General features: G+C 37.7%; 1 protein-coding gene across 2 annotated transcripts in view; it reads left to right on the top strand.

Annotated features, from left to right (window-relative positions):
• The window catches only part of RNF128 (ring finger protein 128), a 103,155-nt gene that overhangs the window by 58,156 nt on the left and 19,873 nt on the right, over positions 1–25,126 (top strand). For both annotated transcript variants that reach the window (XM_045881035.3, XM_045881024.3), the window contains exon 2: positions 7,434–7,681. In XM_045881035.3, coding sequence (XP_045736991.1) covers positions 7,434–7,681 — 248 coding nt within the window. The remainder of the gene's footprint in view (positions 1–7,433; positions 7,682–25,126) is intronic.

The raw sequence follows: 25,126 nt of genomic DNA on the forward strand, positions 1-25,126 counted from the left end.
CATCAGCAACAAATGCTGTTATTTTTTTTCCTTGAAAGAACAGGCTCACTTGATTCAATTTTTATTTACTTTACTTTTTTAATATTTTATTTATTTGACAGAGAGAGACACAGCGAGAGAGGGAGCACAAGCAGGGGGAGTGGGAGAGGGAGAAGCAGGCTTCCTGTGGAGCAGGGAGCCCGATGTGGGGCTCGATCCCAAGACCCTGAGATCATGACCTGAGCTGAAGGCAGACGCTTAGCGACTGAGCCACCCAGGCGCCCCTCACTTGATTCAATTTTTAGAAAAGGTCGTCCAGATACCCAAGTCTTAATCATCTGTCAGTAGTACTTCTAAGTTAAAAAGGAGCTGTTTAAAGAAAGGTTACTTCAGGGGCACCTCTCTCTCAAATAAATAAAATCTTTTTTAAAAAGTCTGTTACATTAACATCTATTTACAACTGTGATTTTAAATGAATGAATAAATATTTAAAAAATTTTCCAGTGTTAAAAAATTTTTTCCAAGTGTTAATTTCTAATATGGCAACTATAACTAGAAATAATGCACTAAACAGCAGTTCTTTGGATTCCTCAAAAACTTTAAAGAGTATAAAGGAGTCCTGAGACTAAAAACTTGGGAGAAATGATGATCTCGCCCTTTGGTTCTTAACAATATGCTAAACATACCCTAATGAAAATCAGAAGAGTCTGGACAGGGCTAGGTATTTTTAAATAATAATTCTAAGAATTGTTTACCTGTGAATATGACCTGTCATCCACAAATTATGAAAATGTGACCTTTGAACAGTGCTGCTTCTAATTCCCTGGTGTCTTTAATATGCTGTTTTCTGAGGTCTCCCCAGTGCCAGAGATCTTTTGGTGCTATATCAAATCTGAGACCTATTCCATAATGTAGTATTGTTTTCAAAACCTATAGCAGAAGTATCTGTGGGTTCAGGGCAGAAAGAAAGGCAACTTGCCGTACTACGCGTGGTTGTCCACGTCAGCACCCCCCCCTTTTTTTTTTTTGGCTTAAAACAATGATTACAGTCCTGCACTGGGCTCCTTGCTCAGCAGAGAGCCTGCTGCTCCCTCTGCTTGTGCCCCACTCCTCGACAAATAAATGAATAAAATTTAAAAATTTAAAAAGAATGATAATATAAGGTGATTTTAGTCTTTTTTGCTGTCACCATCCCTCCCCGCAAAAAGGTAACTTGTTAACAATACAGAATGTTAAGAACCATTGCTTTACCCAACAGCTAACCTGTACTAATGCTTATTTCATATCCTGCAACAGACTAGAATTTAACTAAAAGGCTAGTTAGGAGCATAATGACATATTTAAAGAGGTGTGCAGTACTGATTTGTCTGATTCCCAGTGAACCACAGGCCTATATTTCCAATACCTTTGAGAAATCATTTGTATGTCTGTTGGGGTGCAATGGTAGAACTATTTTTTTTTTAATCGAGAGAGTTGATGTGAAGAAGTCAATTTAAGAAAACGTAAATTTGGTTCATCTGTGGCTGGCAGCAATCAAAAGGGGGGGGAAGTCACAAGGCAGGAATTTGAAGAAAGATAAGCTAGTCAGGCTTAAAGGTTTACATAATTTTTTTTTTTACTAGTTTAAAAAATGCCACTTAGAACTCCTTGGTCTTAGGATCTTTAGTGTTCCTCTTTGAAATACATTGACCTTCCCTAGTTGCCCAAAGTTGAAATATGTTGACCTACCCTAATTGCTATGGTTGGGGGGTGGGGGGAGGGAGGAGAGACTGAGCCTTTGAAAGCTACAGTGAACGAAATGAATATTCAGAAGTCCACTTGAATTGGTTCTAGATTTTCTAATGGAGGAAATGTTTGTTGGAGAATCGTATTGGAATTCTTCACACCTAGATCTTATTCATCCTACATATGAGTGAATTCAGAAGTGCTGACCTCACTGTATTATCAAGATGTTGGGCAGTATTGAATGTGAGCTTAGTTTTGGAAGAGCTACTTTGGCCTTCAGTAGCCTTTACCAATCTTGTAAGTCATTCATTGCAAATATCCTCTTTCCTAATATTAAAAGTGGAATACTGGTTGAAAGAGATACTAGAACAGCATTCCACACCCCCTTGTATTTTGTGTTTGAATGCCACAGTGCTGTAAGTATGCCATCATTATACTTAGACTATTTCATATATTGTAAAATGCTTTAGAATCTATTTTACATTTTGACACATTAATATTTAAATGTGGCGGGGGGGAAGGTCCAGAAGCACAGAACTTACTACATAGTTTGTACTTGATATTTGTTCAGTGAATTTGTCTGTGTTCACGAATAAGTAAGATTAGGCCAAAACCATAATATCATTAGCTTTTTGAAGGAAATGAAAGGGCTTGGCCACCAGCAGAATCCGAGATCAAATTTCTATATATTATGAATAATAACTGGAAAGTGTCTTTCACCAGTAGTGCCAAGGATCAACACACTTTATTTATATGAACATTTTAATTAAATGGTATTCTGTAAGAGTATAAGAGTTACTACAGTCTATTTTATTACCTTTGTTCCCAAGATAGGCACAGGCACAAACCATTATTCACTGTTGAACATTTGAAACTGGAGTATTTCTTCTGCATATTGTTACCTATCCCTAATCTGTCCCTTCTCCCAAAATATTTTAGGTAGCAGAGTGAAAATGTAAAAAACAAAACTTGAGCTCCTTGGTGTTGTTAATGATTTTTAAGTAGCAAGTTCAAGGATTCCTTCTTGAATTGAGTGAATGCTATCAAGATAATTGTACCCAGGGGCGCCTGGGTGGCTCAGTCAGTTTAGCATCTGACTTGGTTTTCAGCTCAGGTCATGATAATCAGGGTCCTGAGATCTGAGACCCTCTCAGGCTCTGTGCTCAGCAGGGAGTCTGCTTCCTCTCTCCCTCTCCCTCTGCCCCACCCCACTCAGGCGTGCTCTCTCTCTCTCAAAATAAATGAATCTTTAAAGAAAAAAAAAAAGGTAATTGTACCCATATTTTCCCAACTGTGCACTCATATGGCCAAGGGAGGATTATTTACGCCATGGAAATTGACACACACTACACATCAAGGCTTCCTCCTTGTTAAATATTTGCCACAACCCCCCTCATCCTGAATGTATCTATTTAATTTTCATTTTTACAGTAAAATAATAGCTTTAGGTTTCACTGTGATGTAGAATGGTGGTGAAGAGACACTGGAGCCAAACTTCCTGGGTTCAGATACCAGTTCTGTACTTACTAGCTTGTGTTATCCTAGGCAAGTTAGTCGATCTTATCTTTAATGAGATAATAGCAATGTCTATCTTATAGGGTGGATATGAGGATTAAATATGTTAATGCATGTAAAGCACTTAGAACAGGGTCTAGTTTATAGATAAATCTTATCTGGCAACCTCAATTACCCAGAGCATAGCCAGGATTCAGGAAGCAAACAAAAATGTCACTGAGCAACCAATATAAATATCAGAGGGTACTTGCAACTGAAGCCCTCCAGCATTCTTTGGAAGTCTGTTTTACTTTTTCTTTAGACCAAAGCTTCATTGACTTTTCAGAGTTGAAAGCAGATTGGAAGTACAAAATTAGAAAGAGGGAGAGATACTGCTAGAGGCAACAAGCGAGAACCTACCCCCCCCCGCCCCCGACCAAAAAAAATTACCCAAAGTGAGAACTCAAAAATGAGTCAGACTGGATGACCTCTAAGGTCCATTCTAGCTCCAAAAATCTATGGCTTTGGTGGGAAATCTTAACAGTTTGGGGACAAATAACCTTACCAGTACCACATCAAATAATGGCTCACAAAGATGATCCGCTGTCAATAATAAATCATAATCAGTAGATCTTAGTTAGGAAAATAGGACAGTATAGATTACTTTTTTAAATGTTGTTAAAATTATTTGTGTAAAACTTTTTGTTACTTGGAAGTTTTACTTTTACAGGATACCTAATTCCCTGACAATACCAGTTAAAGGAAAGCATTACTGTAGTTCATTAAAAGACAGTCTCTGTCCTTAAAATGCTCTTAATTTAGAGGTGGACTACAACATGCCAATTGAAATGCAAAGGAAAATGAAGTATTAGACAAAGGTTAAAAACCAAGGGACAAGGGAACAAAGAGGGAACATTTACGTTCTCTCTGGGAACTTGGGAAAAGAATATAGGAGGCAGCATTTGAGCTGGGATTTGGGTAATGCACAGGCAGAGAAGAAGGGGGGAGTGTCAGCAGATAAAGGAAATTTTAGTCTGAGGGAACAGAATGAACAAAAAGGAGAATTATAAAAAGTGAATGACAATAGCCTATGCCATGTGCCTGGATCTGAGTGTTCATGAGATGGGGTTGTAGTGGAGATATATCAAACTGGAAAGGTCAGTTGGGACCAGATCATAAAAGTGTTTAAATGCTAGGCCAATGAGTCAGGAAAGACTTTAGAGCCAGAAGGAGGCATGATGCAACCAAGTGATGGCAAAAGTCAACCAGGAAGGTAAACTCTGATGAAACTTTAAAGGACAGGGAAATATGGGATATAGAGTGACAAGTTAGGAGATTACTAAAGGAGTTCAGGCAAAGAAATTAGGAGGACCTATATTAAATAGGTAGCAGGAATGGAAGGAAGGATCTGATAATGGGAGACACCAAGGAATTAGCATCTACGTGACTGACTAGGTTAGCAGTGAGTATTCAGACAGGATTCTGAGTATTCACACCAGATGACCAGAGGGTTGTGATACCATAACTGTGATTGGGAAGGGAAGGAGGGAGCAATTTTTAAATAGTTGCAAAGGTGTGGGGAGGAGGAGATGTATAAGAATATTTAGAAATAGGTCTTGTATATGATTAGAAAACTAATTCAATAGATATTTGGACTATATATAGCATGTATGAATATGAATTTGGGGCAACTGAAGCACAGCATTGTTCCCTATGTGTAGACAAAGTACATTTCTTGACTTTCTTTGTTTTTTAATCGCCATCTGGCCACAATGGTCCATATGTTCCTGAGCATCCACCCCTGCCACCCACCTCATATCTTCTAAAAGAATTAAAACTTATTTCTATTAGTCAAAAAATTTAGGACACATCTGTGATTTAAAAAGAAATCTTTAAAATTAAATTCTAAAGCTTGATTTTTAGAATTATCTCTACTTTTCAAAGATTATACAGGTTGCACTATCAGAAATAAATGCTGGGTTATATAATAAATCTTTATAACCCAAAATTTTCCTGACAGATGGCTTGTAGAGGAAAGACAAATAATGACAAAAGAGAATTGAAATAATATCTGTGCTTTTAGTGCCAAAGCTAGAAATGTAAAACTCCCCAATAAATAGAAAAATTAGCTGCCGTCTTGCAAAATAGCCAATTCTCTAGATCTGTAAGGGATATTTGGGTCATATACTAATAGAGGAAAAAGATATATCAAAAGGCTTTTCAGACCCCTCCATTTCCCATTGCTTTCGAGATTTTCTTCATGTGAATGAGAAGAGACTAAGTTGTCAGTATCTACCAAACTAAGTATTGGCAAATTAGCAAAGTTGTAAAAGGTTTTAACTGAATGGCTCTCATATATATATTTTTTTAAAGTGTCTTTAGAACTTTAAGGATCTGTAATAATACCCTATGACTCTGTTTTTTGAATTAGTAACTTCAAGTAAGATCATCTTGATCTATTGAAGACTTTGGCCACTAGGGACCATAAACTTAAGGGATTACTCGGGTAGTAATTCTGCTATGTACATTGTCATTTAAGGTTTGTACTCGTAATTTGCCCATTCAAAGTAAGAATACTATTTCAGTAATGTACTTTTGTGTTTAAATTCTAAAGTCTATTACCTTATAAATTGAGAAAATTACGTAGTTAAGTCTAGTTAAAGAGATTAAGCCTTTTAGAGTCCTGTGTGTGTGTGCGCGCTCTCGGGCGACTGTGTGGGTGGGTGTGGGGTTGTGTTTATTCCAGATTGGAGTTTGATCATTAACCAAGATTAGTGCCTTAACCTAGTATCGGCGGGAGGTTTCTCTGGTTGGTAATCTCTTAACATTCAAAGAACTCTATTCTTTTGCTTAAGATTATTGGTCTCAGGTCATATAAATTAGAAGGAATATAAACCTTGATAAGCATTGGAATGGCATGAGTAATCTGACGTTCTCACAACACCGGGAAAGATGTTTGTCCTTTATTTTTTTCACAAGATTTATATAGTTGGGGGTGGAGAGGGAGGTGTTAAAGAGATTAAGCCTCTAGACTAAGATTTAGACTATTAGACTGTTAGTTTAATTTCAGGCTTGACCTTAGTTGGTGTTGAATAGAACCATACGTTACTATTAATTTTACATGCTCTATTCATTGCTCACCTGATTAGGTCCGTGCAAAACTTTAGAGTACCTTGGACAAATTTTATATTGCTTTAGAGGACATGGGAAAATGGCACATGGAGATATATAGATGATAGATAGATAGATAGATAGATAGATAGATAGATAGATAGATAGATAGATAGAATGTTTGGGCTGGTAAACATTTCAGATTACTACTCCTGATATGTAAATTCTTATACATTTTAGTAGTGAGCTCATGAGACAGTCTGTCACCTTATAAATTGGGAAAGTATGTAGCTAATTATTTCTGTCTTCCCCAAATCTCAGATTCCCTAGGATGTAAGCCCTCTTCTTTTTTTTTTTTTTAAGATTTTATTTATTTATTTGACAGAGACAGCGAGAGCAGGAACACAAGCAGGGGGAGTGGGAGAGGGAGAAGCAGGCTTCCCGCTGAGCAGGGAGCCCGATGTGGGACTCGATCCCAGGACCCTGGGATCATGACCTGAGCCGAAGGCAGCCGCTTAACGACTGAGCCACCCAGGCGCCCTGTAAGCCCTCTTCTTTACCATCTGGGGGACTATTTATCTTTAAGAAAGCCTTCATGTGGGGCGCCTGTGTGGCTCAGTCTTTGGGCGTCTGCCTTTGGCTCAGGTCATGATCTCAGGATCCTGGGATCGAGCCCCGCATCAGGCTCCCTGCTCTGCGGGAAGCCTGCTTCTCCCTCTCCCTCTCCCCCTGCTTATGTTCCCTCTCTCGCTGTCTCTCTCTCTGTCAAATAAATAAATAAAATCTTTAAAAAAAAAAAAAAAAGCCTTCATGTAAGAGGCAAATTTGGCCCTTAACTCAATACTGTTGAATTATAGGTGGTTAACCTGAAGAGAGGAGAGGTATTTGTTATATGTCATAGCTTCCTTACTAAACTATGAGTTCCTTAAGATCAGTAACCAAGTCTCAGCATGTTTATATCCCCTATAACATATATGCATAGTAGGTGCCCAATGTACGTTAATTGAATGAATGAGTATCCTCCCATTGTCTCACTGGGAATACTGTAAAATCACTTTAGCAATTGGATTTTTATACTCAGAATGCTTTACCAAAACTAAAACTGAATTTCTTTTCTTTTACAGGTGCAGGAGACATTGTTGCAATCATGATTGGCAATCTGAAAGGCACAAAAATTCTGCAATCTATTCAAAGAGGCATACAAGTAACAATGGTCATCGAAGTAGGGAAAAAACATGGCCCTTGGGTGAATCACTATTCAATTTTCTTCGTTTCTGTGTCCTTTTTTATTATTACGGCAGCAACTGTGGGCTATTTTATCTTTTATTCTGCTCGAAGATTACGGAATGCAAGAGCTCAAAGCAGGAAACAGGTTTGCAGTGGTTCTTTCTTCCAATCTAAAAACACTTTTTTAAAAAAGATTTTATTTTTAAGTAATCTCTACACCCAGTGTGGGGCTCAAACTCACAACCCCAAGATCAAGAGTCACATGCTCCACTGACTGAAACAGCCAGGAGCCCCCAAAATACTCTTTTAATTGTGGTTTCAGAGTCATGCATTTTAATATATTTCACTTGCTAGACAGTGATCCATGCATGTTTTATGAAAACTGATAGTTTTTAAAGCATACCAGCTTCCATCCTCTCAAAAGTTTTATTTTCTGTAATTTGTCTATGGCCTTAATCCTGCTTGATTAAGTCTTCTGACACCTCATTAGGGAGCACAGCCAGCATTTAATTATATATGGGTGTAAATGCATATGTTCTTTTAGTTTTTTTTCTAAATTATCAAAGCATTTTGTGCTCAATATAGAAAATTTAGAAATCAGAAAGTACAAAGAAAAAACCTTCACCCAAACTCCATGTAACAAAAAAACTGCAGTCACCACCAAAAGGTAACCACTGTTATTTTACATGTATGTGTGTGTCTGTGCATGTGTGTATTTGCATGTGGGATCAGGGCTGGGAAGAGAGACTAGGCTGAATATCATGAGAAGGCAGGTCTACAGATCTGATGGTACATGATATAGTGCTAGGCTCCGGTCACATATTCATAATTTCTATCATATCATATTTTAACAACTGATGTATAAATAGGTACAAAGTATAGAATTAGTAGAGCAAAAACACAAAAGCATCACTGAACCAGGGAATTACCTGTGGTTGTGTGCCATTGATCCTAGCACTTTTAAACTGTCCCTCATCCCCTTGATACCCTCACTTCTCTCCTTCCCCACCTTCACTTCCATGGTCACTTCCACGTATACATCTTCAGTTCCTTTGGCCCTTCTCTCTCTTTGTTACACTTGCTGTCAAAATCCAACCCTGGTTAAATCCTACTTCCTCCCTACTCTGTGCCTGCACTTCGAAGTAGCAGAAAAAACACTGACCTCAGTACAGACTAATCTCACTTTAAATTTATGACCACAAACTTGGAGTGAGCCCTTAATGCTGCCAACAATCATACTACGTTTTCTGAGCCACGCCCCCTGCTTTCGCAAGTAACTAATCATACACGTTCCTTTCTCCTTAAACCTCCAGCACCTCCTCTAACTTTACTCTCTGCTTGTAGTTTGGATCTTATTCCATGGAGGAAATTGAAATGATCCAAAGAGTACTTCTCCTTGCTTCCGCCACAGCTATTCATCTGTATGTATCTGTGTCTGTATCCTATGTCCTCTGCCCTGTCTTCTGTCACTGTGGACACACAAACATGCTATTATTGCTTCCCTTTTCAAAAGAACTTCTCTTGACCCCAGGCCAGAAATCTTGGAGTTATCCTTTATTTCTCTTTTACCTCTCACTTCCCATATAACTTCCATCAGCAAATCCTGTTGGTTCTACCTTCATTAAATATCCAGAATCCACTTACTTCTTACCACTTCCATTGCTTCCACCCTGGTCCCAACCATCATCATTTCTTAGCTCCTCCCCCTCTCGAGTAGTCTCAGTACAGTAGAGTGCGGTGCTATTTCTCCAGAATGCTCAGTAGGGATTTAATGCATTCAGCTGATCATATAGTAAGGGCAGGAATACATTTTTATATGTACTGAGAAGTTCCTCCCAAGGCAATGAAATTCTGGCCACTTATGTACCCTCTTTCCAAGAAGGAAAGGTGAACCCAATTTATTTGGGAGTGGGGGAGCAGTGAAGATTTCTATATTGAAGTTAATTGAATTTAGGAACAGATTAGAAATTGAAATCTTATTATAAAACCTTCATAAAGATTAGACACCAGTATATGATAATGAATGATGATTATCTCAATGTTTAAAGTTAATTGACTTCTGTTCCTCTCCTGAGAGAAGCAGCTTATCACATTGGTGGCAAGTTCAGCCTGTTACTAGCTGTGGTCAAAAGGATGTTTAAAATTCTTATGCCAAGCCATTCAGTAGTTTCACAGTGTGTTAATATTTGACATTTATATGCTGTGCTGTTTTTATCTCTGAGGTTGGAGAGAAATTGGTATCCAGTATGACTATTAAAGGTTATGGATACAATGACAAGAGTGTTTGGTTTGTATATGTTCATAGTGGGGTATGTATTTCTAAATTCTAAGTGCTACAATCTGTTAACCTGGCATTAAACCCTATCAGAAAGTAATACAGTTTATAAAGAACTGACTGGTGTCACATAACTTCCATTGAATATTCAACTCTGGTCTCATCATTCATTTAAGTAATTTTCATAGTTTATAATATATTTTATGAACATTAAGTTGTGTAAAGAATAGCATTACAGGGTGCCTGGGTGGCTCAGTCAGTTAAGTGTATGACTCTTGATTTTGGCTCAGGTCATGATTTCAGGGTCATGGGATCAAGCTACCAGCGCCAGCCTCCGTGCTCAGCACAGAGTCGGCTTGAGATTCTCTCCCTCTCCCCCTCCCTCCCCCCCCTCATGTGCGCGCGCGCTCACGCACCCTCTCTCCCTTTCAAATAAATAAATAAAATCTTTTAAAAAAAGAATAGCATTAAAACTTCCCACCTTTTAGAGAAGGCTTTGGAAAGGGCTCCTTTCACTACTTAGTGGGCTATTTCTGTGTATCCTTTGGTGACTAAAGGATTACATATATGACTGGTAATCCCTTTTGCTTATTAATATTTGAAGGTATCACAATGTCATTTACATGTTGTTCAGTTTTCCTGACTTCCTATTTATTTATTTATTTACTTATTTATTTTTATTTTTATTTGACAGAGAGAGACACAGTGAGAGAGGGAACACAAGCAGGGGGAGTGGGAGAGGGAGAAGCAGGCTTCCCGTGGAGCAGGGAGCCCAATGCGGGGCTCGATCCCAGGACCCTGGGATCATGACCTGAGCCGAAGGCAGTCGCTTAACCAACTGAGCCACCCAGGCACCCCTCCTATTTATTTTTAAAAGGTAGAGCTTGATATACATGATGGTTATAACTATCACTAAATACTTAACCGCATTATTCCCATTTTACAGGTAGAAATGGTAATGAAACTGAGTTATGGAAACTTGCCTTCATTAGAATATGAGGAATTCATTAGAATATGAGGAATTCATTAGAATATTCAGGAATGTCTTCCCTCTGAACTATTATAATGCATAGTATATAATGTCAGGCAAACTGATAAATGCGTAATCATAAATTTTGATGACCAAGAGCCCAAATATAATGGGCAGCACATAGTGGCCACATGCCTGAGATGTCATAGTACGATGTGTGAGAATACATATCATCCCTGTTTCTGTGCATAGAAAGCTTTTAAACAACTGAAAAGTATCAATGGGCTGTGAATGAAAATAACATATCAGGCATTACATGGTGGATTTGTGTCCACACTGGGAACAACCCTAACCTGAGACCACGAAGATTATGGAAAACCTTTTGGTGTGCTCAAACTAATGAATTTGGGAGTGACCACTATAACTTGATTCTGGCATGAGACACCCAGAATTTTGGTGTGTGGTGCATGAATCCTAACTGTACTTAAGCAGTTAATACTCAGTGGCAACAAGGCATGTGTTGGATTAAACATTGGCTAGTGAAATAAAAGGGGGCTCTAGGTGAAATAGAAGCTGGCCTCGGTATAATGGAAGAAGCTGAATTAACTTTTGAAGAGTGACTTTCAGAAGAAAAGAATTTATTCTTTGAGATTAGGCATTGGAAGGAATCATCTGCCAGGAGGGAAAAAATGGGAATCCTCTTGGAAAGAGGGTAAAGCCTTGATAATATGGTCATACAGACCCAGTACATAATGCTAGAGAGTGCTAGCACTCAACACTGGGAAAGAGCATGTTTCTGACACAACAGGGTCTGTTAACTATTTTACTGCAAATGGAGGCCCAAGGACCCATGTAGTAACGGCCTCCCATTTTTAGCTATGGAAGCTCAGGGAGAACATCTTTGAGGCACATGCAGATCCCCAACCTTGTGGAATTTTTTTTGAGTGAAATTGTAACTTACATTGCTGATCTCTAACTTACCTTGACCAAATGGATGGACCAAAATAAGACGAGCTAGTAGGAATAATATTGAATGATACCCATTGTATTCTTGGGTACCCATGTATCCAATGATACCATGTATTCTTCATGGGAGGGAGATGGCCTTCCTGCACAATAGTCAGTGAGAACCTATAACTATATAATAGTGTGGTTTGAGCCAAGTGATTTGTTTTGTCCTCAGCTCACATGGAACCTAGAAATGACAGAATCATCCTCACTGGTGATAACACTTGTCCATAATAATATCTAGTATGTGGGCAAAGAACAATTCTAGGAGGGTTTAATAAACACTTCTGTGGTACTTCCTGATTTATTTTGTAACCAAACCAAACTGTATCCTAGCCATATTGTGATATGGTGTGATTCTAGTATTGTTGGCAAAATTCAACTATCTTATATAAATAAATCACGTGATAGTCAAATGTATTGGGAAACCGAACTAAAACCTCCAAAGAATATGATACCAATGGAAAGTGATTGGCCTGAGGAAGAATTAGATTTAGTTCCATTACCATATTAAATGGCTCTATACAGTTCTATCACAAAGTTCAAGTAGTCATAGAACAAGGAAGTAAACAGATAATTAAACTGGTACATCAATATAAAGATGTTTGAAATGGTCTTACAGATTAAAAGAAGCCTATTTATGCCCTTCATTGGCTTCTGCAAGTATTAGGTATGCTTATGTTGTTCTTATTGCACCTTATGTATAAATGCTGTACTGACTGCAGAAGTCCAAATAACTATGACTATTTTGTTGTTAAAAAGACCTTGATCAAGAGATGGGGGTGGGGGGCACCAGAGTGGCTCAGTTGGTTAAGGGTCGGACTCTTAATCTCAGCTCAGGTCTTGATCTCAGGGGTCATGAGTTCAGTCCCCATGTTGGGCTCCATGCTGGGTGTGGAACCTACTTAAAAAAAAGACTACTTTAAAAGAAAAAGAGAGATAGGGGGTGGATTGTGATGAAAGGTAGCACAGTAGATCTAGTTGCTTACTCCTTACCAGTCTCCAAGGGAACGATGACTGGCCTTTGGCAATGTGGCCCTCAAAGTGTTTTTTATGTGAGTTATTGATGATTTTGTTATACACACCTGGAGCAATGGACCATGTTGTACCAGCTTGTCATGCTTGCTTGGCACTATAGTCGAGATTGATGATATGCACCTATTTTCATTGTTGGGGTCCTGAGTTTCAGGCAGTATGGCGAGTTGCTAGCAGGATTATCTAGTGACCAGCCACCCATCTGAGCCTCAGACCCTGAGACTCAAATTGGTTCCCTGGGCAAAGATACGCCACACATGTCTTTGTAGTTTGCTGCCAAAAAGATAGCACTCTTTGTGGTCTCACATGAGGAAAAACTAAGCTACGTTAATATCTTTTTTTTTTTTAAGATTTTTTATTTATTTGAGAGAGAGAGAATGAGAGAGAGCACATGAGAGGGGGGAGGGTCAGAGGGAGAAACAGACTCCCTGCCGAGCAGGGAGCCCGATGTGGGACTCGATCCCGGGACTCCAGGATCATGACCTGAGCCGAAGGCAGTCGCTTAACCAACTGAGCCACCCAGGCGCCCGCTACGTTGATATCTTAAAATTTGTCCTTGAACTTAAAGCATGACTAATAATATCTGAAATAGTTCTGGTTACATTAGGTTTTCTTCACTAGTACATGAAATTAACTGGAAGACTTATCAGGTAGGTGTCTGCATATCTACCAATGTCAATATACACATTTGTGGTGGGTGTATGCATACGTATGTATCTGTTCCTGCTCAAATTTGAGACTTATTGGAGCCTTTTACAAAACCATTATTTTGGCTCTTAGATAAGAAGAGTAGATTAAATAAATTATTCTCTTAGTAGGACCTAGTTTTATAGTCTTTCGCTGACTCTCACTGAACAAAAGGAAGCTCTTACAATGGGTCTCAAGATTTTTGTATATTCACTTACTCTAATCTTACATTTACATCACTAATTCTAAAGGTTTTGATTGTCTTTTTTGAAAAATGCAATAATCTGAGTCATAACTTATCTACTGGGTCAAATTCCCCTTTCCCTCACTGCTCTTCCTTATAGTGCATTTCCTCACACTGTTCACAGTGTAATCACCTTCAGGCAAGTAGTCTATACTCCTATTTATCCCCATCTCCATAGTTCCATAGACTTATGGGAAACTGTTTTATAGCCTGTACCTCTTCTTTCCTTTAGGAATCCTTCATTAAAATATGCATAGGTTTTTATTGGAAAAAAAAGATTTCTTTCATTTCTCGTATATCTGAACAGCCACATGACTCAGACATTGATTTTGTTCACAGGAATAGATCTGAGGGACAGAATCCTGTTACCATAAGTCTTGATTCTGTTCTATAAATTCTGAGTCAAACCTTTATGAAAATTTTCATTTTAAAAGAAGTGATGACTTAAAGCAAGAAAATCTGGTTTGCTTGTATCCACCCTCCTTTCTTGCTTTTGCGTACCCTGCCCCCCATCAAGTAATTAGGTTTGACTACATGCCTAGTGTTATTCATGTGGGTTTCAGTTATGCTAAAAGCTGAATGCCTTGGGACCAAAAACCAGGCTGACAAATCACCAGCCTGGAACATTTATTTTACTTATTAGATGTAAATACACAAATAAACTAAGTAGAATATCTTTGAGTTTATAATTTAAAAATTGAACATTGTAATATAGGATAAGAATTGGCTTGACTTTTCATTTTCAGCCCAAATAAAGTCTCACTCAGAACTAAGAAAACTATATAGCCGAGATTTCTTCAGTGACTAGAATGATCACAGCTTTTGAACAGAGTAATGACATTAAGCTTCTGTTAAGAAAATTGGCCGACCACCAAGCTTTTTGGAATTAGTCTTCAAGTCTGTTGCCAAATATTCTTACACCAGGTATCTCTTTGGATTGGAGAGGAGGCAGGGAGAGTCTGTTGGTATAAAATACTTGCTTAAAAGAGTTCCCCCAAATCACAGTAAGTAGCGAATTTAGGAAGGATTTGAAGATTGGATAATAGCTGACTTAGAGGTTTTTGGGTTTTTTCTTAATTCTTTCATTTATCTTCTTCACAAGGAATGTGAAGCCTTTTAAAGGCTTCTTTGCTATTACACAATGGAGGCAGTGTACTATAGTGGAGAGATCATGGGCTTTAAAGCCAGATAGAACCTGGACTTGAATTGAATCACAACTCTGCAACTAACCAGCTGCCTGGACTTTAGTCAAGCTTCTGAACCTTTTCTTGTCTATAAACCTTGGATATTAAAATACCTATTCCATAAGGTTGTTAATGATTAAACAAGATGACACATGTAAAAAAAGCTTAGGGTTGAACCTGACCATGGTGGGGGCCAATACCTCTTCCCTAAGCCTTTCTTTCCCCAGTTTTTGTGGAATAGAGGCTTTTAATGAGTACAGCTGTGACTTGGATGAGAAAATCATGAAAATCTGTTTTGATTTCTAAATTCAGAAGCTATTCTTTGAGCAATTACTAGGCTCTATGGGAAATTAAAAAAAAAAAATGTTTAAGGCCCAGTCCTCCAGCTACTTGAAATCTAGTAGGAGAGAGAGACACATGAATAGTGCAATTACAGAATATGATAAGAGGTAGAGGGGTGACTGGGTAGCTCAGTCAGTCAAGCGTCTGCCTTTGGCTCGGGTCATGATCCCAGGGTCCCTGAGCAGGGAGTCTGCTTATCCATCTCTCTCTCTCTCCCTCTGCCCCTCCCCCCGCTTGTGCACGCTCTCTCTCTCAAATAAATACTTTTACAAAAAGAGGTAGAAACAATATGCTATTGGAACTTATAAGGTAGGAGGGAATTCTGAAATGGTGGAAAGGCACCGGAAAAGTGTCCAGTGTAATTTGTGTAACAAACTAGATATATGCTTGAAGTTATGTTTTTTTTGTTTTTGTTTTTTTGGGTTTTTTTAAAGATTTTATTTATTTATTCATGAGAGACAGAGAGAGAGACAGAGGCAGAGGGAGAAGCAGGCTCCCCGCGGAGCAGGGAGCCCGATGCGGGACTCGATCCCAGGACCCTGGGATCATGACCTGAGCCGAAGGCAGACGCTTAACCGACTGAGCCACCCAGGCGTCCCTGAAGCTATGTTTTTAAGGAATAAAATACAAATTACAGTTTGATTTGGGACACATTTTCTTTAAATGTGGAGGCATATTTGGGCACCCAGAAGTTTGATTTAAGTAATATATCCAAACATATGTATTTAATATAAACTGCTTAATCTTAATGTTCTCGTATTTCAGTTTTTAGAGGAATGAATGCATCTGGGAACTCTTGCTATCAGTGTGACAGTGAACTGTTTTGAGTACTAATGGCAGTTTTGTGAGTGATCTTCATTTAAGCTCTAAAAACACAGTTTGCTTCTTACCAAAATCATGTGTCTCACATCCATATTTAAAGAAAATGGTTTTCCTTTTCTTTATAAAATTCAGTCGGAGTTACTGGAATTACCTGAATTTCCTTTTAAAGGGCTTGGTTTTTTTTTTAATTCCAAAGCTGCTTTGTTAAACATTGGTTTATACTATGATGCAAGTCTTTTAGAGATCCTTCAAAATCAAGTCCCTTGCCTAGGATCTTCTGGCATCTTGGATTTTGCCGTGTTTTTATATCCTCCTTGCTTTTTTTTTTTTTTTTTTTTAGCATTGGTCTTAATGTGAGTTCCATTCTCATAAGCGTAGACTTGGACATTACATTTTGAGCTTGCCTTTGAGCCCATCCCTCAAATTTGCATTAGTCTTGGGGCTCCTGGGTGGCTCAATCGTTAAGCGGCTGCCTTCGGCTCAGGTCATGATCCCAGGGTCCTGGGATCGAGCCTTGCATCGGGCTCCCTGCTCGGCGGAGAGCCTGCTTCTCCCTCTCCCTCTGTCTGCTGCTCTGCCTACTTGTGCTCTCTCTCTCTGTGTTAAACAAATAAATAAAAATATTTAAAAAAAATTTGCATTAGTCTTGCATATAATTAAACAAAGTTATATATTTCACAGTCATTCCTAATAAATTAATAAGCACTAGCACTGGAGACTCAGGCATTTATATTGTGTTGAATTGAATATTTTAGAATGAGAAATCAGACTACATAGACTCAAGTAAATACACTAGAGATGTATCACCTCCTTGTGAGTACAATTCCCCAATTATGTCACACAGTTTGTTTAAATCAGACGTGCTCTAAAGACAAAGTGCAAAATGATTGTCAAAGACTTACCATCAACCACATTTTTTTCTTTTCCTGTTTTTCTTCTTGGCTCCTTTTTTTTTTTTTTTTTAAACCATTTGCAGTTTTCACAATAGGTTTCTAAATAGCTCATGATCTATGTGAAAAGAAAATACTGATATGTGGAAGTCTAGGCCAGGGCCAGGACCCTTAGGCATACTGGTTATTCACTATAAGGACTGGCCACAATTTCACAGATCATAGAATCCAGGAGTTGGAAATCTTCAAAAGATAGCCGAATTACAGATGTATTGTAATGGAATCTTGAAATATGAAGAGCCAGAGTCCCAGTAACAGCTCTGTCATTTCGAGGCTGTGTGCCCTTTTGGATGAGTTATTTAACTTATCCAAACCTCCATTTGCTCATCTCTAAAATGGGAATAATATCTCCTTCAGGGGGTTGTTAGGATTAAATGAGGTAATAGACATCAAAAATAATTTTAAATTATAAAATAACTACATAAATATAAAGAAGTAGTACTAGCTTCCTGCTGCAAGCCACAGTAAAAAAAAGAAAAAGAAAAAGAAAAGATGCTACCTTGATATTAGGGGAAGGAACACTTAACTCTAGGCTTTAGTGGGACTGACACTTACCAACTCTGTGATTTTGATTTTACGTCTTCCACTGTAAGCATCAGTTTTCTTATCCATCAGATTAGATATCAGGCTAGGTGAATTCTAAGAGTTCTTCCAGCTCTAAAGATCCTAAGTGTGCTTCCTTTTATTGTCCCTCTATTATTTACTTATGATGCAAGTAACAGAACAGAAAACGTGTGCATAAAATAAAGTACCATCATTGAATTGCCCTTTTCTTAAGATTTTATTTATTTGAGAGAGAAAGAGAGAGCACAGAGGGAGAGTGGGAGGGAGAAGCAGATTCCCTGCTGAGCGGAGAGCCCAACGTGATGCTGGGCTTGATCCCAGGACCCTGAGATCATGACCCGAGCTGAAGGCAGACGCTTAACCGACTGAGCCACCCAGGTGCCCCTGAATTGCCCTTTTGAGTTAACTCACAATTAAGTCCCAAAGTGGGAGTGAAAGGGTCTCAATTAGCATCCTTCCTTCAAAGGACTAGCTAGGCCTTCCTATTAACTTTCTGTTAAGCTATTTCTGCTCGTCAGGTAACAATCTAAGAAGTTTCTGGGGTTCCTGAGACAGCAAAGAAATAGTTTGGCTAGCAATCTCCTTGGCATTAAGCCAAATACTTTACACAAAATGACATCTTATATAGGAGGCAGGTTTGGGCATTAAAGAATTTCCTCATATACCTATACTCATGGATTATTCCCTTCCAAAGTATATTTGCTACAGATGTGTATAAACATGTTACAAGAACCTGTTATGCTTATTGATGAATAGTAGTTTATATGTTCATTTAATAAACATTTTGAGTGTCTGCTATATGCCAGACATGATGCTAGATACTTTATATTATCTCTAATTTTCACATATTCTTCATGTCAGTTGGGAGTTTTCCTGCTGGGGATGGAGGTACATAGTCACAGTGACCTCTGGTTCTGAGTGCCTACTGTTTGCTGAATTTCTACTAAGTTCATTTTATACTACAAAATAGGAGATTTGCTAATCATCTTGCCATGCTGCACATGCTTCTCTATGCCAAGCAGCGTCCGCCCAAGTGTGAAAGCTGGCCTTGTCTTCAATTTACACATATATTATATTCACTTGAGGCATTTGTGTGTGTGATAGATATTAACTGAAAGGGAAGGAAGGATTTATTTGCAGCATTACAAATAATTTTAAATCAACACTAAATATCTCACACCACCTGGGATTTTTTTCCATTTGGCCACTTCACCCCACGAAGAGGGACAGTCTTTCATTGATTCTTTCTCACCTTGCCCTTACCTCTTAGATTTCCTCCTAAACCCCAGCTTCACTTCTTGTACTATTATTGAGGTAAAAATTATATATAACATTAAATTTTAGGTGCACAACATAATATGACATCTGTATGCACTACAAAATGATCACTACCAAAAGTCTAGTTATCATCCATCACCATTCATTTGACCCCCTGTACCCATTTTGTCCAACCCCTTCCCCTCTGGTAACCATCAATTTGTTCTTTGTATCTATGAGTTTGTTTTTATATTATTTTGTTTGTTTTTTCTTGGATTCCACCTGTAAGTGAGATCATAGGGTATTTGTCTTTCTCTGCCTGACTTATTTCACTTAGCATAATATTCTCAAGGTCCATCCATCTTATCATAAGTGACAAGATTTCATTCTTTATGGCTGAATAGTATTCCTCTGTGTGTGTGTGTGTGTGTCTGTCTGTGTGTCTGTGTGTACCACATACTCTTTATCCATTCATCTGATGGATATTTAGATTGTTTCCATATCTTGGCTATTGTAAATAATGTGGCAATGAAGATAGGGTGCATGTATCTTTTTGAATTAGTGATTTTGTGTTCTTTTGATAAATACCCAGAAGTAGAACAGCTAGATCATATGATAGATCTATTCTTAATTTTTTAAAGATTTATTTTACTGTAGAGAGAGAGTGGGGGGAGGGGGGAGAGCGAGAGAGAGAATCTCAAGCCTACTCCACGCTGAGCGTGGAGCCTGACATAGGGCTCAATCTCATGACCCTGAGATCCTGACCTGAGCCAAAACCAAGAGTTGGGCACTCAACTGACTGAGCCACCCAGGTGTCGCTATTAATTTTTTGAGGAACCTTCATACTGTTTTCCTAGTGGCTGTGCCAGCTTACATTCTAACATCCTATCTAACATTAGTTATTTCTTATCTTTTTGATAATAGCCATTCTAACAGGTGTGAGGTGGTATTTCATTGTAGTTTTGATTTGTGTTTTCCTAATACTTAGTGATGTTGAATATCTTTCATGTGCCTGTTGGCCATCTGTGTGTCTTCTTTGGAAAAACGTCTATTCAGACCTTTTGTCTCCTTATTAAATTGGGTTGTTTGGTTTTTTATTGTTGAATTGTAAGAGTTTTTTCTGTATTTTGGCTATTAACCCCTTATCAGATATATGATTTGCAAGTATCTTCTCCCATTGAGTAGGTTACCTTTTCATTTTGATGGTGATTTCCTTTGCTGTGCAGAAGCTGTTTAGTTTGATGTAGTCCCATTGGTTTATTTTTGCTTTTGTTTTCCTTGCCTTTGGAGTCAGATCCACAAATATGTCACCAAGACCCCTGTCAAGGAGCTTACTGCCTATGTTTTCTTTTGGAATTTTATGGTTTCAGGTCTTACACTCAAGTCTTTAATCTATTTTAATTTGTGTATGGTATAAGATAGTGGCCTAGTTTCTATTCTTTTACATATAGCTGTCGAGTTTTCTCCGAGCACCATTTATTGAAGAGAATGTCCTTTCTCCATTGTATATTCTTGGCTCCTTTGTCATAAATTAATTGTCTGTATATGTGTGGATTTATTCCTGGGCTCTAAATTCTGTTCTATTGATCTGTGTCTGTCTTTATGCCAATGCCATACTGTTTTGATTACTGTATAGCTTTGTAGTATAGTTTGAAATCTGGGAGCATGATACTCCAGGTTTGTTCTTCTTTCTCAAGATTGCCCTGGTTATTTGGGATCTTTTGTGGTTCCATACAAATTTTAGAATTATTCTCTTTCTGTGAAAAATGCCATTGGAATTTTGATAGGGATTGCATTGTAGATTGCTTTAGGTTGTATGGTCATTTTAGCAATATTAATTCTTCCAATCCATGAGCATGGGATATCTTTCCTTTTATTTGTGTCATCTTCAGCTTCTTTCATCTTAGGTTTTCAGTGTACAGGTTTTTCACCTACTTGGTTAAATTTATTCCTAGCTATTTTATTGTTATTGATGCAATTGTAAATGACATCGCTTTCTTAATTTCTCTTTATGATAGTTCATTATTAGTGTATGGAAATATAACAGATTTCTGTATACTGATTTTATATTCTACAACTTTACTGAATTCATTCTAACATTTTTTTTGGTGGAAACTTCAGGGTTTTATATATATAGTATCATGTCATCTGCAGTTTTACTTCTTCCTTTCCTATTTGGATGTGTTTTATTCCATTTTCTTACCTTATTGCTGTGGTTAGCACATCCAATACTATGTTGAATAAAAGTGATAAGAGTGGGCATCCTTGTCTTGTTTCTTATCTTAGAGGAAAAACTTTCAGTTTTTTCACCATTGAATATGATGTTAGCTGTGTGTTTGTCATATATAGCCTTTATTATGTTGAGGTATATTCCTTCTATACCCACTTTGTTGAGAGTTTTTATCATAAACGGATGTTGAATTTTGTCAGTGCTTTTTCTGCATCTACTAAGATGATGATATGATTTTTTTCCTTCGTTTTATTAATGTGGTGTATCAGGTTGATTGATTTGCAGATGTTGAACCATCCTTGTATCCCTGAAATAAGTCCTACTTGATTGTGCTTAATTATCCTTTTAATGTTTTGTTGAATTCAGTTTGTTGAATTTTGTTGAGGATTTTTGTTGAGAATTTTTGCAGCTGTGTTCCTCAAAGATATTGGCCTGTAATTTTCTATGTGGTGTCCTTGTCTGGTTTTGGCATCAGGGTAATTCTGGCTTTGTAAAATGAGTTTGGAAATGTTCCTTCCTCTTCAATTTTTGGAAGAGTTTGAGAAGCAAAGGTATTAAATATCCTATGGATGTTTGGTCGAGTTCACCCAGTGAAACCATCTGGCCCTGGGTTTTTGTTGGGAAGTTTTTCATTACTGATTGAATCTCCTTACTAGAAATCAGTCTATTCAGATTTTCTATTTCTTCATAATCAGACTTGGAAGGTTGTGTGTTACTTGGAATTTATCCATTTCTTCTAGGTTGTCCAACTTGTTGGCATATAATTGTAGTAATTTCTTATGACCCTTGTATTTCTGTGGTACCAGTTATAAATTCTCTTTCATTTCTGATTTTATTTACTTGAACCTCTCTCTTTTTAACTTGGTTAGTGTAGCAAAAGGTTTATCAATTTTGTTTCTCTTTTCAGAGAACCAGCTCTTAGTTTTATTGATCTTTTCTACTGTCTTTTTAGTCTTTGTTTCACTTATTTCCACTGTGATCTTTATTATTTCCTTTAAGGTGTAAAGTTATTTGTTATTTGTTATTTGTTAAAGTTATTTGTTTGAGATTCACATAGGTTTTTGGTATGTTGTATTTCTGTTTTCATTTGTCTCTAGATATTTTTTTTATTTCCTCTTTGATTTTTTTCAGTGACTCATTGGTTGTTTAGTAGCATGTTTCATTTCTACATTTTTGTGTCTTTTTTCCACTTTTCTTTAATTGATTTCTAGTCTTCTACCAGCATGTTTGGAAAAGATACTTGATGTGATTTCAGTCTTCTTGAACTTGAGACTTGTTTTGTGCCATAACATGTGATCTATCCTGGAGACTGTTTCAGATGCACTTGAGAAGAATGTATATTCCACTGTGTTTGAATGGAATGTTCTATATATACCTATCAAGCCCATCTGATCTGATGTGCTGTTTAAGGCTGATGTGTCTTTATTGATTTTCTGTCTGGATGATCTATCCAATGATGTAAATGGGTTGTTAAAGTCCCCTACCATTATTGTATTGCTATCAATTTCTCCCTGTAGGTCTGTTAATATTTGCTTTATATATGCTGGTCCTTCTGTGATGGGTGTATGTATATTTGTAAATGTTATATCCTCTAGCTAGATTGACAACTTTATCATTATGTAATGCCCTTCTTTGTCCTTTATTACAATCTTTGTTTTAAAGTCTGTTTTATCTGCTATGAGTATAGCTACACCATCTTTCTTTTTGTTTCTGTTTGCATGGAATATCTTTCTCTATCCTTTCACTTTCAGACTCTGTATCTTTACTTCTGAAGTGAGTCTCTTGTAGGCAGCATAAAGTTGGGTCTTTTTTTTTTTTTAATCCGTTTACCTACTCTGTGCCTTTTGATTGGAGAATCTAGTCCATTTACATTTAAAGTAATTATTGATAGGCATGTACTTACTGCCATTTTGTTACTTGTTTTCTGGATTTTTTGGTAGTTTCTTCTCTTCCTTCCTTCCTCTCTTTCTCTTCCCTTGTGGTTTAATGGCTTTCTTTAGTGTTAAACATTTCGATTTCTTTCTTATTTTGTGTATTTACTAAGGTTTTTGCCTTGTGGTTACCATGATGTTTACATATAACATAATGGGTATATAATGATTGGTTTTAAGTTGATAGGAACTTAAATTTGAACACATTCCAAAACTTTTTAGTCCCCCCCCACATTTTATATCTTTGATGTCACATTTTATATCTTTTGTTTTATGCAAACCTTAAATAATTACTATAGTCTTAGTTAAATTTACTACTAATGGCTGTTGATCTTATACTTGCTTTATAAGTGATTAATCCACTATCTTTACTATATATTTACCTTTTCCAGTGAAATTTTTACACAAGTAAAAATTTTCTTGTTATTTGATTAGTGCTGTATCTTTTTAGCTTAAAGAAGTGCCTTTAACATTTCTTGTAAGGCTGAATTAATGGTCATGAACTTGTTCAGTTTTTACTTATCTGCAAACCTCTTAATCTCCCCTTCAATTCTGAAATATAACATTGCTGGTAGAGAATTCTTGTTTGGACTTTTTTTTTTTTTTTTTTTTTTACCTCCAGCACTTAAATATGTCGTACCACTCCCTTCTCGCCTAAAAGTTTCTGGTGAAAAATCTGCTGGTAGACTTATGGGCTTTCCTCTATAAGTAGCAAGTTATATTTCTCTTGGTGCTTTTAAAATTCTTTAACTTTTACCATTTTTAATTATGGTGTTTCTTGGTGTGGATCTCTTTGGGTTCCTCTTAGTTGAAATTCTTTGGGGTTTCTGGACCTTGTTCTTTCATTTGGAACATATTCCTCTCATTTTGCCTGATGTTCTATGCTTATTTCTATGTATTAGGCAAATCAGCTACCTCTCCCAGCCTTGAAGGAGCGGCCTTGTGTAAGAGATGTCCCATAGAGCTCCGAAGTGCTATGCTCCTGGCCACCTGCACCAGGCCCTCAAGGGATGACCTCTGTGTGAGCTGTGCATTCCTGCCTGCTTTGGTGGGACCACAGCTCTGGCTTGGGGATGGGTGGGGCCCTCAGTGGGGTGTACTCTCTAGCACCAACAGGCTAGAGGAAGAGTTCCAAATTGTCACTGCCAGGACCAGCATCAGCAAATTAGAATGAGTTATCAAAAATGGCACTTACCAGCGTCTCCATTCCCCAGTAGAGTCCCAACAAGTTTCTGGCTCTCTGGCGGACACTTCAAACTGGTGTTTTTGTACTGGGTCTGGTGGTGATTGAATCTGTGCATGAACCTTTTGAGAGGGGATTCTCTGTTCCCTATATGTCTGGAACTAATCCCAGTTGGTTTTCAAAGCCAGGCATTTTGGGGGTTTGTCTCGCCTATGCAAGATGTAGGGGCTGGTGTTCCTGATGTGAAGCACAAACCCCTTGCTTCTTAGGGAAAAGTTCCATATTTGTGAGATCCCTCTCAATTGTGGATCACTGTATCTGGGGCGGTTTGTTTTGTTTGTTTGGTTTTGGTGAGACTATGTCTCTGCCTCTCTCACCCATTTTGATGCTGTTCTTTTATCCTTTGTTATGGAGGTTCTGTTTATCCAGTTTTTAGCTCTTTTTCAGAGGAAATTATTACATATGTTAATTTGTTGTGTCTGTGGGAGGATCAGGATCAGGATCTTCCTATGCCACCATCTTGAATTGCCCAACTTCACTTCTGATCAGTTATGCATATTTTAGTCCTTATTCCCAAAATGAGCCTTGGGCTTGCTTTTTCATACCTGGACTGATATACATATATGCTCAGTGAAACAAGAAAGGCTTATTACTTTCAGAATCCACCCTCCTTATAATAAGGCAGTAGTGGTTATAAACAGCAGTTTTCCCCCTAATGCGAAATAACACTGTATGGATTGGTATTATCCTCATTTTAATAGGTGAGTAAACAAGCTCAGCAATTTAATTACCTGTCCAGGATTATTCATTTAGTAAGTGACAAACAGAGATTTTGAATCTAAGTCCATTTAAATCCAAATCCTGTGCACGATCTACCAAACAAGACACGATTCAAAAGAGAAATTGGG

The sequence above is a fragment of the Mirounga angustirostris genome, unplaced genomic scaffold, assembly GCF_029215605.1.
Source record: "Mirounga angustirostris isolate CCGP_5_RB_7025 unplaced genomic scaffold, mMirAng1.0.hap1 SCAF_11, whole genome shotgun sequence".
Classification (NCBI taxonomy): domain Eukaryota; kingdom Metazoa; phylum Chordata; class Mammalia; order Carnivora; family Phocidae; genus Mirounga; species Mirounga angustirostris.